The sequence below is a fragment of the Eurypyga helias genome, unplaced genomic scaffold (genome assembly GCF_000690775.1).
Source record: "Eurypyga helias isolate BGI_N326 unplaced genomic scaffold, ASM69077v1 scaffold18029, whole genome shotgun sequence".
NCBI classification, from domain to species: domain Eukaryota; kingdom Metazoa; phylum Chordata; class Aves; order Eurypygiformes; family Eurypygidae; genus Eurypyga; species Eurypyga helias.
The window spans coordinates 1-16,759 of record NW_010272974.1 but is presented as its reverse complement, the minus strand read 5'-3'; the positions used below and the strand labels follow the sequence as shown (position 1 = coordinate 16,759).

The 16,759-nt window shown below is 41.5% G+C and overlaps 1 protein-coding gene across 1 annotated transcript; it reads right to left on the bottom strand.

The window, feature by feature from the left end:
• Positions 1 to 1,132: 1,132 nt before the first annotated feature.
• SLC6A5 (solute carrier family 6 (neurotransmitter transporter), member 5) lies at positions 1,133 to 16,710 on the bottom strand (the record flags this gene model as incomplete). The annotated part of the gene is made up of 9 exons (XM_010159320.1): positions 1,133 to 1,278; positions 2,308 to 2,439; positions 2,729 to 2,841; positions 7,760 to 7,884; positions 10,617 to 10,720; positions 12,936 to 13,070; positions 15,045 to 15,177; positions 15,595 to 15,736; positions 16,537 to 16,710. Coding segments are annotated over 9 exons (1,204 nt in total), but the record flags the coding sequence as incomplete, so codon positions are not given.
• Positions 16,711 to 16,759: the final 49 nt, after the last annotated feature.

Below are 16,759 nucleotides of genomic sequence, written 5' to 3'. Positions count from 1 at the left end.
CAAGTCTTAACTGGCACCACCACACTCCAGACATGTTAATGGTCTATTTTGTAAGGACATCTTCAGGTTTCCTACTATGACCAGCAGAGATCACACATTTCCAAGAATCATAGAATCATAGAATGTTTGGGTTGGAAGGGACCTTAAAGACCATCCAGTTCCAACCCCCCTGCCATGCGCAGGGACACCTTCCACTAGACCAGGTTGCTCCAAGCCTCATCCAGCCTGGCCTTGGACACTTCCAGGGATGGGGCATCCACAGCTTCTCTGGGCAACCTGTCCCAGTGCCTCACCACCCTCTCTGGGAAGAACTTCTTCCTGATATCCAATCTAAACCTCCCCACTTTCAATTTAAACCCGTTACCCCTTGTCCTGTCACTACAGACCCTTGTAAAAAGTCCCCCCCAGCTTCCTTGTAGCCCCTTCAGGCGCTGGAAGGTGCTATAAGGTCTCCCCGGAGCCTTCTCTTCTCCAGGCTGAACAAGCCAAATTCCCTCAGCCTTTCATCATAGAAGAAATCAGTCTCCTGAAAGCCCTGGACAAGTCTGGGAGCAAATCACCGGCTAGTATCAGCTGACATAGCTACAGTAGCATCACGGTAATTGCACTGCTTTGTGCTAGCTGAGGATCTGCCTCATAGTTGAACGTACGTCAACATGGATCGATGTAACTGGTGCTGCCTCTGTGCATAATTAATCGCCCTGAGTAGCTGCATAGTCTTGATTCTGTGTTATGGACGGATAGGCTAAAGGGAAGGCTGGGTGTGTACGTGGAAAATAAATCCTTCAAAAGTTGTTAGATGCAAAGATAACCACTTCTGGCTCAGGAATTCTCTGACCCCGAAGCCGTTGGTGAGGAAGAACCCCTGGAGAAGTGTCACTAAATGCTTGGTCTGTTCTTATACTCATCTCTGTGCACTGGCTTTAAGCTACTGTTGGGAAAAGGACATTGGACTATACAAAAATCTTTTGAACACATGTATTTAAGGGAATCCTGTAGTAATGAAGTCCCACTGTTCTTCCATTCAAAATAAGAGAATTCTGAGGCCTTTTATTAAATAAATAAATAAATAAATGGGATTCAAAAAGTGTTAGCTCTTTCCTTAACAATTTCATGTTACCAGCTACTTTACCCCATGTTACTTTGACAGACTGTCCAATAACAGTATTTTTTCTCACCATATATATAGGAAACTCCAACAAGCTCAAAGATCGCAATGATGACAAGAGAGTAAGAAGCTGCGTAAGTGTCCACAAGCTGTAACATATACATTCCACCCTAAAGAAAAGGAGGGTAAAACAGGCATTACTCATAGTCTTTATAGATATAACAACTCCAGCTGGAACCACAGTAGGCAAAATGGGCAGGAGCAGGACCCAGGACTCTCAATCCCAAGTAGCCATTGGCCGGACACAGGCTCATGCCGCACTCTGGTTCCTTCTGGCGGAACGAATATCAAATCCAACAAGAAAAAAGCGGGGGCTGAACCTGAGTCCGGCAGCTATCACACCTTGGGAAGACATCGGTTTCAGTTCTCTCAGATTAAGGACTGAACTACAGCCAGACCCTCCACCAGCAGTGTCTCCAACCATGTAATACTATGTCAGAAGCAAAAACCACCACTGAGACCAGGAAAACTGAAGCAGTGAGTCCAGTTCATCTCTTCAGAAAGGATACAATGCCCCATCTTCAGGGCAGAAGGTAAGCAGCATAATTCGAGTGAAGGAAGGACTCAATCCACCCAAGGCTTTAGAACAGCAATCTGGGCTGGTGGATGATGAGGTGAGGGGAAAGAAAGAAAAAAGGGGGCTGGGGGAAAGAATAAAATAGTAAGATAGATTTTGTGTACCTCCCCTTGAAATTGCTGAGAGTTTATAATGCTGGAAGAATTAGTGGACAAAAGACACTGAGGGCTATCAACAGTAGACAGAATTTCATTATTAACTCCACAGTTTGCCAAGACTATTGGTATATATCTGATCCAGGAGGGAAGGCACCCAAAACTGGTATGCATGTTTATATGACATACAAACTTTCTCTTTTTCTTAAACGAATACATAACTTATGTAATTGCTTTCGAAATAATTTGGCTGGGGATAAATTTTAGAAGTCTGATTCTCAGGAAGATATGAACGGCAAAGCCTTTTAATTATATCTCAGTCAAATAAAAAAAATAAGGCTTTCAGACTCACTCGGTGTCTTTGTGCACACAGTAGAATTCAGCTTAATCTTTTGCTACTTACACAGGAGGGGAAAGGCCACCAGAGGGGGACTGGGGACAGCGATGCTCAAAGACAATATTATTACCTGAGTGATCATAGGAAACCCCATGATGAAAAAGGAGATGCAGCACCCGAGAGTGAACAGTGCCTTGTGCGTACGTAAGTATTTGGGGAACTCATCCGAAACGGAGGTCACGATAGTCTCAATAGTGGCAAACTGGAAGGCAGAATAAAAGGATTCATTTCAGCGCATACCACATACACAAAACGGTCCAGCTGGATCTATTAGACTATGAGACAGAGGATTTCAAATCCTAGGTGTTAAATGCTCAGATATCAACACCAAAGCTTCACCCAAATGCTTTCGGCATTGATGGCCTTACTTCATTCCTCTTTTTGCCAAGCGGTTCACTGACCACATGGAAAACAGCAAGAAATCTCATGGTCCTCCAAACAGAAAAATAGGAAAAGCAAGAGGAAAAGAAGAGGAAACAAAAGCAGTTTACCATAGTGTCCAATCCAAGCGTCAGAAGCATCAAAAAAAATATTATAGCCCAGAATGGAGACAGGGGAAGCCTAGTTAAGGCTTCTGGGTAAACCACGAAAGCAATTCCAGGACCTAGAAATGAGAAAAATAAAGGCTGTGATATCTTGCATCGTGTTAACACTGTTGTCTGAATGGAAAAGAGGGAGACAAAGAGGCGTATTTCAAAGTACAGTACAATATTGCTTAGCTTGATAAAAGTAAATACATCAGATACAGTCTCTCCTATTTACAGGAAGACATAACCACTACAGAAAACCTTGCACGGTTTATTTTTGTTTTGACTGAGTTTCAAATCACTCACGCACTCCCACTTTCCAAGCTGCAGAATACATATTTAACCAGTATATTAACATACTGATCTAAACACAGAAAAAAATAAACAGTTGTGCACTGCAGCTGTGTTTCTTTCCTGCTCTGTCATCAAATTCCTGCCACTGTCCCTGCCAATTAGCAACCCGGCCTCAGATCAACAGAGCAATCACCCACACCTCAGTACTACAAGGATGAATGGGAAAGAAAATACTCCAACTCATCAGCACACAGTCAAGTGAGAAGGAGAAAACATAACAGAGGTGCAGAGCTGACGCCAGACACAAAGTAATAACTGCCATCAATCTAAAAAAATACCTAAGAAATTCTGAAGTAACGCACAGCAGAAAAAATAAGGAGATGGGTGTTTTTTAAAACCTTAGCCAGGAATTTTCCTTTCTCTGTTGGCTTGATATGTTTGGCTATTGTTTTTATTGACTGTAAAGAAAAATTATTTTTACAAGCATGTCTGGATTTGTCTGGGAGAAAAGGCTGCAGGAATGTGGCAGCAGCATTACAGTAGATGGCACTTCTTCTCTATTTATCCCAGCTAAAGGTGTGTCCCCTTCAAATGCCCTGAAGGATGTTTCCTGTCAGGCAAGATACAAATGAGAGCCAAGTTATGCGGATTCCAAGATCTATTCCAAGAGAAGGGGCTCCAAACTCACTTGGTCCCAGCCATTTCTAATCTAGATTATCAGATCTCATTTCCTACAGCCCCCCTAGGTGTTTCAGTTTCAGAGAGAACCGTTATTATCTCATATACTGAGGAAAAAAGCAGTTTTATCAGCATGTGAAATAACCTCTGTGGGCAACTTGTGAAGTGTTTGGAGTTCCTTCTGAACCGAAGACAGATATGACAGTTAACATCAAACCAAAACAAAAACTAACAGACCAAAAAAACCCACTGTATACTGCACAAAGATGGTGTTTGGAATAGTAAAGTGTTTGCAGAACTACTATGTATTCATCAACACGTTCTTCCATCTCTTGATTAAAGATTTCTTCTTGACTGTTAGAGATAAGGGCTCTGTTTGCATTAGCTTCCTGCATGCCGTTTAATTAAGACTCGGAATAACGAGTTCCCATTAATCACACTTTTTAGGAAAAGTTTAATTATAGAATATGAAAGCGCACATCTCCCCATCTCAGAACTCCAAGATACCACATGCCAGGGAGCATCCAGTCCCAGGGAGGCTGGATCCCATTCTCTCCACCTTTGGAGACTTAGGAGGGTATGAACTCTGTCTAAAAGTCTATTAAAACCAGGAAAACACCAGAGGTTTGACTAAAAATGTCAAATGTTGTTGAACTTTAATTTTCAATTACTAAAATTTTTTTCAACGGCGCCATGTTCTTAATCAGATTAAAATGAAAATTGTCTTGCCCTTCCCTCCATGCTAAGTGTTTTATTTGTTTATCAGGCACACCTTTTTTTCAGGAAAAACTCAATTAAAAGAAAAATCAGATTAATATTTTAGGGGTAAAAAAAAAAAAAAAAAAAAAAAATCCCTTCCCACTTCCACCAACAATTTCATTCAGGGTTTTGAAAACTTGAAGGGAGATTATCTTTCATCATCATTTTGACTGTTTTCTCCTTCACTACAAAAAGAAATACAATGTTAGAATTAAAAAAAAACGTGGGCAAGGACAAGGGCTGGCTCTTTTCCCCACTTCTTGAATCTGCCTTTTAACTCTGTTAGTTCAATGTGCTAACTCAGTCTGCTGTTATCCCTAATGTTCACCCTCTTCCTACTGTACAGTCAACTTCTATGAAGTGACTAATTTTGTTTCCTCTATCACAGAGAACCATGAAGCCTCAGCCTTGTGAAATATTTTTAAATGCCCGAAATGGGCTGTTCCAAATGCACTGACAGCCCTACAATAAGACTGTCCTGTGACAGCTTTTTTCACATCCCCTTGAACAGCTGCTGAAACAGCCAGGAACAGAGAGCTCCATCCATCCCTTCGGAGCTTCCACTGCAGCTTCACTCAAGCACAGCTTCTTTGACTCTTAACTCCTTACAAGTAATCTTGGGGAGTGCAGCGTGGCTTACATTTGGGGGCTGGTTTTTTATTGTTTCAGGATGGAGGTGAAGTCTAAAATAAAAAAAGTTAATGGAAACATTACTCCTTAAACACCTGGCCTCACGTGGAGTTTTTCAAACACAATATCCTAAATCCAGCCAGAAAATGGGGATGAGAATTACCTGTTCCCACTTACCTGACTGGCAGTTAAAAAGAAGAGATGAGGCACTGAAGACGGAATTGCTATTACATTAGCTTACAAGTGGAATATCCCCTACTACTTGATGTGAACTAAGATATGGACTGGTTGGAGCGACTCCAGAGGAGGGCCACAAAAATGTTCAGGGGGCTAGAGCACTTCTTTAGGCTGAGAGAGTTGGGCTTGTTCAGCCTGGAGAAGAGAAGGCTCCGGGGAGACCTTATAGCACCTTCCAGTGCCTGAAGGGGGTTTATAAGAAAGATGGGGACAGACCTTTTTTCAGGGCCTGTAGTGACAGGACAAGGGGTAACGGGTCTAAACTGCAAGAGGGCAGATTCAGACTAGATACAAAGAAGAAAAGTTTTACAATGAGGGTGGTGAAACACTGGCTCAGGCTGCCCAGAGGTGGTAGATGCCCCATCCCTGGAACCACTCAAGGTCAGTTTGGATGGGTATCTGGGCAACCTGCTCTAGTTGAAGATGTCCCTGCTCATTGCAGGGGGTTGGACTAGGCGACCTTTAAAGGTCCCTTCCAACCCAAACCAGTCTAGGATTCTATTTGCTATCAAGAAACAGTTTGCTGGCTGAGCATCCTATGAAACTCTCCTCTCAGACCTTTCTGCTGAATCCAAAGCCCAGTTAGCAGCCCATCCTACCACGGGTCGACTGGTGCAAGCCCCTGGCTAACTCCCCGTGACTGAACCTCACCTCACAGGCTTCTCCTCACCTCAACATCTGGGCTGCCATATAACAACCGAAGGAGCTGCAGAAATGGAATGTGACCCAACACCTTTACTCGCATCTCTAAGGTCAGAAGTACTGCAAAATCTGTGAGATTATCCATGTTTCAGTTTACTGAGAATGAATAAGCAAAAAGAAACCAAGAGCCTTTCCTACTTCTTAACCAGCAGCAAGATCTTGTGCCTCTCCTTCTTTCATATGTAGTAGCTTGTTTCTAACAAACTATTAGAAACATTAGAGTTCTGAGAAAAGGTATTTTTCAAGAAAAAAAGAATCCTTCATCTGCCTCATTGGCTCTTGTTCCTACAGCTACAGGATTTCTGTGTCCCCAGCTCATGTTTTCCTTTTAGCTCCCACAACACTGTTAAATGTAAATTAACCTTCCTCCCTAATTTGTCCAGGATGACCTATGGAAAATTGTCTTGATTTCTATCTCTCTTGTCAACTCACTGCTACAATTCCATGAAGCTCAGCCAGTCAGGTACTTCAGGCTACGTGTAGCACCTTACGGCACTGAATTTGTCCAATGCAACAAACCTGTCAGAAAAATGTTTGGTGTCTTCACACTGGTGGAGACAGGGAGGCACGTCACGTATAGAAACCATGAGTATGCAACATTCACTTTCTGAACTCTTCCATCCTCCTCCCCTTCAGAGCCTCCTCTTGCTCTGTGCTATCATGGGGCGGGGAGGGGGTGACACTGGGAACCATCCCCATGGCTCACAGAGAAGGCATCTTTCCTTCAGGGCATGGAAACGACGGTGTCTGTGCTGAGAGCTAACACACTTAACACCCTCACGCGCTCACAGAAACAGCTCTGGTGGGGGAATCATAAACATGTATAGGGGCTATTACAGTTATTACAAATTTGTCTTTTTAATACAATTTCAAATAATTTTAAAGATCTGGGGGTTGGTTGGCTTGGAGCCAAAGTGTTGCACATTTCACAGGAAATGTAGGGCTAGACTGAAGTAACAATTAACCCTCTATAATCCCATCAGATTTTTACAACCCCTTCAAGTTCTCTGATTCTCACCCCAAAGGCTTCTTCCTTCCTGTCTCTCGCTACTTCACACCAAATCATACATAGCAGCACCAATTCCTCCATCAGTCAGTCTTCTCACTTGTGTTCAGCTCAGACAATTAAGACCTTTCAGATTGCCATTTATAACCATTTCACTTCATTAACCAAGATCTTCTAAACCCATTCCTCAGAAATTGTTTACTTCCCCATGGAGGCAGCTCCCTGCTTCCCACACTTCAGAGGCTCAATACGCCTCTCTCATCTCCCACACACTTCCCATCACGAAACCCACCATCCTCTCGTCCAAGATCCCCGCCATCAGGAACAACTTTTGCCTTGGAAGACTTGACAAAGCAGCAGCAGAACTGAATGAAAAGGCCAGTGACTACTTAGACTATGTGAAGGAGACATGTCACCCTACCTCCTACCCATAATTTACATAAATATTTGAAATGGGTCTCAGGTTGCTTCCTGCTCTTACCAAACAAGTGATAAGGAGGCTTTCAAGTAATATCTTGACTTCCCAGTGTACTTCCCAATGGACCTTCTTCCATACAGAAATACCTACAAGTGGTTTAACTAATCCACTCCTGCTTGAAGCCATTATTCCCACCTCCCGTGTGAATGCCATCATTAATAACAGAGCTGAAGATGCCACCAGGGGCCTAACTAACACAAGCATATCCTACCTTGGTCTGCCACAGCTTCAATATTCACTTTGAGCTCATTTGCCATGAAGCCAATAACTGAGAAGATGACAAAGCCTGCAAATATACTTGTGGCACTGTTGGTACATGTGACTATCAACGTGTCCCTGAAAAGAAAACACAAGAAACCACATCACCTTGGTGTAATACATGCAAGGGAGGAGGGTTTTGTATGCAATTAAAGAGAATTAAGAAGTCATGAGCACATACAGCCTGTGGAAATACTGATGAAGGTACACTTTTACATATTTGATGCTGACCAGAGATGACAGAAGTCTTCACACCACCACCAGGAACCAGCTGTGCCAGTTTCCATCACCCACGTGCCATATAGAAAGCTATAGGCCAAGCAGGAGGATGAACACTTCTGCTTTTGGCCTCTCCAAAGAAGGTAGCAATGATGACAGGATTTGCAATGCAGTGTTTTACTCTTTGCCTGATAGAATCATGGGATGGTTTGGGTTGGGAGGGACCTTAAAGATCATCTAGTTCCAACACCTTGCCGTGGGCAGGGACATCTTCCACTAGACCAGGTTGCTCCAAGCCTCATCCAGCCTGGCCTTGGACACTTCCAGGGATGGGGCATCCACAACATCTCTGGGCAACTTGTCCCAGTGCCTCCCCACCCCCTCCGGGAAGAACTTCCACAATCTAAACGTGGCTATCTGCTCACTATCTTGCATACAAACTAACCATCACTGTCCAGCTAAGATGATTCTTTGTCCCGTATCTTCTTTGTATTTATATGCAGAATCTCACAGTTAAGCTTTCTGTACCTTGCGGCACCCTCTTAAACACCTGCCCATCTGTAGAGGATTCCCTGGTACAATTTCCTGTTGTGGTTAAGGAAACCTAAGAAATCCATACCTGAACACCATGCTATACTGGGTAAGTACATGTGACTTGACAGGAAACGAGCCCTCATGATCCCCATCCGTAATTATAACATTCTTGATAGGATTTTTATTTTTCCTTCATGATAGTTGTAGCCCAAACCCTTTCCCTTAAACTACTATGACTGAGGAACAAAGAATCCACTCACTTTACATGGTTTTCAAAGCTGCTAGGATTGCTTACTCCTACTGCTACTTGTTTGTGAGGAACAGAACAAAATACAACCTGAAAAGCTGTCAGGAACATCACTGAGCTGGCAAATTTCTGGAATCTTTAACAGAGCATCTCTTAACATGAATAATTAGGTCAATTCTGCAGGTCTACAGAAAAAGATGACAGTGTTCTGTTTGGAACCACCATGTGTTAATCTTCTTCCAAACCCAGATAAGTTTTAAGTAAAATATTTTAGGTATGCATTATGAAGTAAATTTATTTACATTTACTGTAATTATAGATTATTTAACGATGTTTAAAATGAATATGCAACCGAAAGCTACAATTTTATCTGCAGTATTAGAACATAATGGATATAAAATTTGAAAGGGAAAATAGTCTTGTCATTTCAGTATTCAAGATGTGTTGTAAAATTATGATGATTAGAAGTAACTCAGCTTTTCTAATTATTTCTGCTTCAGTGTCCCATAGCGCTCTCTAACATAGGTAAAGCATGTATTTAGTGTTAGACCTGGAAGATATTTCATTGACAAGTATTTAATTCAAAATTTTCATTATAATTTTCCAAATTCCACAAAACATGACTGAACTAATGGAGAAAGATAGCATGACACTTCTCCCATTTTTTGCCCTGATATTCTGAATGTGTTCATTGATCACCAAATAAATCAGAGCCCAGAACAAGCGTTTTCAAAGACAGGACTCAAAGGATTGCTGGGTTGGAGTTACTGAGTACACCTCGTTTACTTATTCATCCATACTTTAGGATAATTATATTAAATGACTTCCTTTGAGCACAAGTAGGAAACGTTTTTCAAATTCCTTTCTAAAATCCTGATCCACATTTTTTGATTTAAGTATTCTGTATACAGTACTTCGAAATTATAGGATATGGGAGTTCAAAAAGTGTGTGCTTTCAAGTCTCGATTCAGGAAAGATTTTGAGCGTGGCCTTGGGACAGTCCCTGTGCATGCCTTTTGGCTGCCCTGAGTCAGCACCTCTGTCACTGCAGGAATCAGGAAAGGTTGGCTTCAGTAGAAACAAGATTGGCTTTAAAGACTATAAAATATCAGGGCAGGATTCTACTGATGCCACTTGCTTTTGTTTTTTCCATCTGCAGACATTTACCTGGTACGTTTTTTGATGAAAAACTAAACAATGCCACCAGAACAATGACTTTTTTCCTTGCAAAAATAACTTCCAGTGATTTCAGATGAAAGAGATTTTAAATTTTACAACTTCAAACAACGTGGTACGTGTAACCACAATAAGTGGAATTGGGAATAAAACAGCAACAATCAGGAGAGGCATGAATCACGTCCATGGAAATCACATTAAACTCATGTACGTCTCAACAGCAAACTTCAGCTCATGCTACACAGCGCTTGTTCTTCAGCAGAGGCTGCCAACTGGCACAGATTCATGTCACTGCTCACAGCTGTTGACAGCTTCTAGATTGCCATTCAACCTAAAACTGCTGAAGAGCCAAGAGGGACTGTAATAATCTTAAAGCTCATTTTGAGACTAGTAGATTAGGACCTAGGAAGAAGATACGAAACACAGAACTGAAAAAGATGAAAGAAACAAAACAAAACAAACACCAAAGGGAGTGGGGAATAACCCACACCTAACACAGGGGAAAAATAAAGGAAAATAAATAAAAAGGAAAATAAAGAGAAAGGTCTTTCAAACCACATTTCTGCAAATTGGAAGATGACTGGGTTTGGACAAGACCTGTTTAATGAGACTGATGGGTTTCACTCTCACATACCTGTAGCAGTTGTTATGGAATTTGTTGTAAGAAGAGAGAGTAATTAGACCTCCCCATGCTGCAGATAAGGAGAAGAAAATCTGAGTGGCAGCATCCTTCCAAACCTAAGTAAGATAGACAGGAGAGGAAATAGCACTGGCTTCAGGAAAGAGCATTAGAAAGGTCAGCAACACTATTGAATGTTACTGTTAGGGGATTAACACGTAAGTAGTTTAAATGAACTTCAGAACAATGGGTGCCAATAGAACATTTAAAAGCAAAATTCTGCCCCAAAATACATACAGCCCATTTGATGAGAAGTGCTGCTCTTGTTGAGCCTGTAGAGGTGCCAGTATAACCTTAGCTGCGTATGGAAGGTACAAATATTCAAATTATATTGCTTGATACAGATCAGTTCAAATACATTCAGCAAAGAAAAAACAAATCGAGATGAGAAATCTGCACCAGGTATTGATGGTTTATCCACCAATGGTCCTATGTAATACTTTATCTTCTTGATAAAAGCAAGAACCTCAGCGCTGCCCAATGCCTGATTTAGGAATGAGATTACATTAAAATTAGGGTACGTTTCCATCATCAGGTGTACATCAAGCAGCAGAGGAAGTCACAGCCATTTACACACATCCAGTTCCCTCCCATCAGAAGAAAAGAGATGCTCGGCAAAGTCTCTCTTCAAAACCAAACCACCCAACAGCACTGTTTGCTCTGTACCAAAGTTCTTCAAAGCCTTAGATGCACTTAGAGACCACATTTCTAAATTGCCCGCAATATCCAAAGAGTTGGTCTTACTTATGACTTGCAGAATGGCTGAAATATTGGTATTTCAATTCACAAGCTTTCCTACAAAGTCTGATGTTCCACCCAAGTCAACAGTGCAGAAATGGAGATAGAGGTACATGCACAGGTAAGTGTACCTATGCACACACTAACCAGTTTGAAAATATTACTTCATTGCTACTTGAAACATTACCAGCCAACAAACAGTCAATCCTTCATCTAACTGAGCGTAATATAGAGCTTTTAGTTCATGTTACACTGCAAAAAAATTGACAACAGGTGCTCACCTTATTATTATCAAACACTTACCCAGGGTTATACAGATATTTAGTGTGTTCAGACAGCTCTGTTTCGCAACAGGCAACGTTTCTCACCTCCTTTATTGCACAATGTGGGATCAAAAGGTGCTCATATTTAATGCAAAATTAATATCTGTATTGTTTGCAAAAGATTTAATACTCCTGTCGCCAAAGAATCAAAATACCCATGATAGCAGAAATATTAAGAAAATTAAGATCTGCACAATACATCCAAGAATTAGTTTTCATCTTTAATTTTCAATCCATCAGTGTGATATCAAACTGCCATGGATAGAGGTAAAAAAAAAAAAAAAAAAAAATCAGTAGATTTCCTGAGGTGTTGCTAAAAATCCTTTTTAAATTTCTAGAGAAAAGAGTGTGAATTGTAACTCTCGGCTCAGGCTTCAGTTCAGTCCCCAGAATCCTGTCCCAAGACACAACCAGCACAGAGGCGCTTGTGTGCCATATCAGACAAATACATGATCCGCGGGTGGATTTAGATCCACACAAACACAAATCCATCTGTATTTTTGGAACAGGTTTCACTGGCCTTGTTGGCAACAAATGGCATTTTAGAAATCAGGTGAAATCCTAAGTGATGCAGCAGAGCAGAAGCTCCATCTTGCTTAAAGCAAAGCCAGGTACCAAGTCCCTTAACTCTGTGTTGTCCAGCACGGCACGTCGCCTTGTTTCTAATAATGCAGGGAGACTAACAATTGCTGCCGTTCTGTGTCGGTCTACACGCTCCTGGGGAGTTAGATTAGGACGTAGAATCTGTTTTTGTTTCATCTCATGCCTCAGATGCATTATTCAGAACAATCTCGGTTCAATGATTAAAATGCACCTATTCTCAGCATTTCTCAAGGAACACAAGTTTACGACGTTACCTATTAAATCTTCATGCGCTCGTTCAAGTCGAGGCAGCATCCATCAGACACTGCCATATTAAAATCTATCCTTCCTTTTTAATTCCCTATTTTCCAAATGCACCTACTCCGAGAGATTCGTGTGAAATATTAAATGTGAATTAAACACCATCTCTAATAATATATGCAAAAAAAAAAGTGTTACGTGCAGATAAAGAACAAACATCCATTGCAACCACACGCCACGTAAGACGAAGAACAAGCTTCCACAGATGGCAAATGCAGCCTCTACACATAGAAAATGCCTGCAACGGACCCCAGGAAATCTGTATGAATTACGCAGCCGAGCAGAGGTATAAGTGCAATAATAAGCCCACCATAGCATCGATTAGCTTCTCCCACTTTGGTGTGATGAAGTACCAGATTCCAGCTCCAGCTCCTGGTAGAGTTACTCCTCTTATAAGAAGGATGATGAGAACTACATAGGGGAATGTAGCTGTAAAGTACACCACCTGGACAGAGCAAAAAAAGGGATTAATGAAAGGGTTCTTTGGGTGTATAAGAAGTGAGGGAAGGGGGCGATACAAATGCTACGCTAGTGCTTGAAGAAAGCAACTAGAAGCTGAGACAACAGGGTTATTTCCTGGGAAATCTCAAGTTTTACAGCTCTTCTTGCTGCTGGAAACAGGAAAAATACCAACTGTAACAGAAGTAAGAGTTGGTTCTAGGCAGAGAGGGGAAGAAAAAACAGAAGAGAAAGTCTGGAAAAGGGTAATTGGAATTTATAGCTAAATGAAAATACCACTTTTGATCCTTGCTCAGATCAAGGAGTAAACTAACATGGCTCAATGGAAATGAAATGAGCAATGCCATCCAATACTACTTAAAGTTCTGATTTCTTTCTATTTTATTTTAATATAATATTTTAAATATTTCTCTGTATTTAACTAAGCCTAAAGAATTAGTATTACTGTTGGTATTCCTTCATAATTACATATCACCATAAAAATATAGATGGTCTCAATGCAAAAAAAAAAAAAAAAGTCAGTGGAATGATCCAGATAGACCTAATCATCGTTATGTCTAAATACACAACAGAGGTTGTGTGTTTTACATCTTAATAATTATCTAGTACAGAGCAGAGCTCTCTCTGTGGTCAAATAAGATGGGTAAATTATACCCAGTTAAACTGTGTACTCTACCCAAAAGTGTTTCAAATCCCTTTACACATTTACCTCTGAACTGTACAGGGACCTGAATCACCTGAGCTGATGTGACATTTAAACTGCTTTCCCAACTTTCTCCTTGCTGTTTCGAGAAGTTGCCCCAAGAAATTTTTGTGCTGTGGATATACTGAACTCATCAATGCATAAATACAAGTTTTCTATCCCTGACACCAAGGAGTCACTATTTTGCTGTACCGCAAAGTCTCACTTAAAATCTATTGCCACATCTAACACCAATTTATTCTTCTCTGCAACTTCTTTCTTGGTTCTGGCCTTCCATGAAACAGCTTTTCCTATCACACTAAGGTAGGGGAAAAAACCAAAATCTCAACTTTCCATGGTCTTCTGAGTTTCTGGATTTTCTGATAATTCCCAAATTACCTCACAGCAGATTTTGCCAGCTTCCAGATGTAAACAAAAGGCTTGGAATCAGAAAGCCTGTGCCCAGCTCTAGAAATTTCATGGCTATCTCTGCATATTCGCTATCTTTATCCCAGGAAATATCTAAAACAGCAAACACCAAATTAAAAAAAAAAAATATCCAAACCCAACAACACCCAAAGCAGTGCTGCTGCTAAAGGAAAAGCTGCATTTCTCTGCTCAGATGGCTGCCTGGCCAATTCATATACCTGTACTTCCGTGCCAACAACAGCAGGTCATGCTCTCTCTTGACACGGCTGCTGGTTAGGAGAGAGCAAGCTGCAGCTTTGAGGAGCAAGGGAGAGAATGACATATGAGACACCAGAGAAACAGAGCAAGGAGCTGGGTTACGACAAGGAGGAGTTGTCCAAAGATGGCACCAAGTATTTGGGAAAAGAGGATACACCCTGTCACTACTCACACTCACCACAGAACAATTTGAGTTCAGCTCTTACTCTGAAACGTGTTGCTTAACATCTCAATATATGTGATAATTTCCCTGATTACAGTGACACATAAGGTGACTGCAGAGTTTTTAATGACACCGCGCAGAACAGGGAAGACTGCTGAAGGCGCCTTTTTGCCACCCGACTGCTGAGCGCAGCTCAAAGGCTCATTTTAAGCTTACTGAAGATTAGGGAGCAAATGCTGAACCAAAATGATCTTTTTTAAAAATGTTTTGGCTAAATAGAAAAACACAGACAGGAAAAAGGCATTTCAGTAATACTTAACCACTTACTGAAAATAATTTCCAGCAAATCACTCTTAAACAAGAGTTTGATTCCCTTAAAGCAGCACATTGCTTTCTTGCAAATGTGCAACCACAAATATTTTTCTTACTTTTCCTGATGACTTGATTCCTTTAGCAAGAGAGGCATATACAATCACCCAAGCCAGGAAAAGAGATAGTGCCAAGGGCCATCTAATCTCACCAGGATATTCAATCCCTGCTGAAATCTTCAGTACAAAGTACCTAAGAAGAAAAAATAAATTTAAAAAAAAAAAAGAAAGAAAAAGGATAAAATTAATGACAGCAACTGCAGGCAAATTCAGAGCAAATTCCTGCAGTGTTTTGTTTTGCTTCAGTGTTCTCAGCGGTTTCTCTAGAAGGTTCCAGTGACTCTCAACACGTATTATTTTATTTATCTGCATTGCAGCAGTAGATAAAAATGCCAGGCATGGGCCAACACCCCAGCTGTGCTAAGCACCATAGGCACAGAACACAAATAACCCAGCGCTAGAAATTTAGCTTTCAGCATTCCTATGCACAAAAACGGGTATCATCTGCTGTCCTGAACTACTGCGTTTCTAGTCTTCCAAATAGTGACTTTGTTACGGTGGATTTGAGAGAAAAACTAACACGACACCTCCAAACAAAGACAGATCTTACTTGAAGTATTCTTCACTTCCACTGACAAACGTTTTGTTTCCTTCGCTGGTGAAGTTAACCATAGTCAAGTTTGGATAGGCACTCATACAGAAAGTAGAGTTCTTGATTTGTATTTTTGGGTGGTCACCAATAATGCAAGAATCTATGAAGAAAAGGGGAGGGGGTGGGGGAGGAGAGAAAAAAATAACTTTAGATTTTTTTTTTTTTCCTAAGTTGGGTGTAAAATGACAACAAAAAAGCATTAGATCACACACACTACTTCAATTTTGGTTTTGTGTGAGATTTCCAGAACACCTTGCTTCAAGAAGCTGTAAGGGTCTGAGAGAACTGGGTCTTAAAATATCTCATGATTTTCCCCCTTTAACCCAAATATCTAAGGCATAAAAGGAGCCCGAGGGAGGGAAAGGACAGAGCACTCCTTCCCTGCCGGGGGTCACCCCACGCGGGGTGGGGGCTGGGGTGTAGCCCCGGGCCGGGGTTAGGGAGGGCTGAGGAGTCAGGACACGTTTTGTGTCGTTTGCAAAAACGGTTTTCAGCGGTTTTTTCCTTAAAAATAAGCTTCGTTAAAGCCCACAAAGTTGTCTTGAACAGAAACCAGAGACCGCCAGCTACAGCATCTCGTTCCGTGCTTTCTTCCCAACAGTTTTTACCCGAAAAAAAAAAAAGGCTTTTCTTAGCATTATTGTTGAAAAATCCCGTTTATCCTTGATGATGAAGAATTTAAATATGAGTGGGAGGAGGAAGGCCCATGTGATGCAGATCATTTCAGGTTGCTCCGTGCTCACCGCAGTCCCCTCTGGCATCTCCCAGGGGCGCAGCTGAGCTGGAGAAAGCTCTGGAAAACCACCACGGCCACACACACCACCCCCCATTAAAAAAAAAAACAAACCAAAACAAACAAACAAAAAAAAGGTGTGGGGTGGGGTACCTGTCTCCACTTACCTAACATAAGTTTGTTTTTATCTTTGCAGTCTGGTGTGTTCCACGGGTTGTTGCAGGAAGCCCAAGGTAGCACAGGTACAAAGGACGCAAAAAGGTAGAAAAGTGTGTAGCACAGGATAATATTGTAATATATGGCTATCAGAACGGAGATGATCAGCATCGCGATGCCGCAGCCTAGGAGGAAGGAGAGGGGAGCCGCGGTTAATCCCGGGCGGCGGGGAAG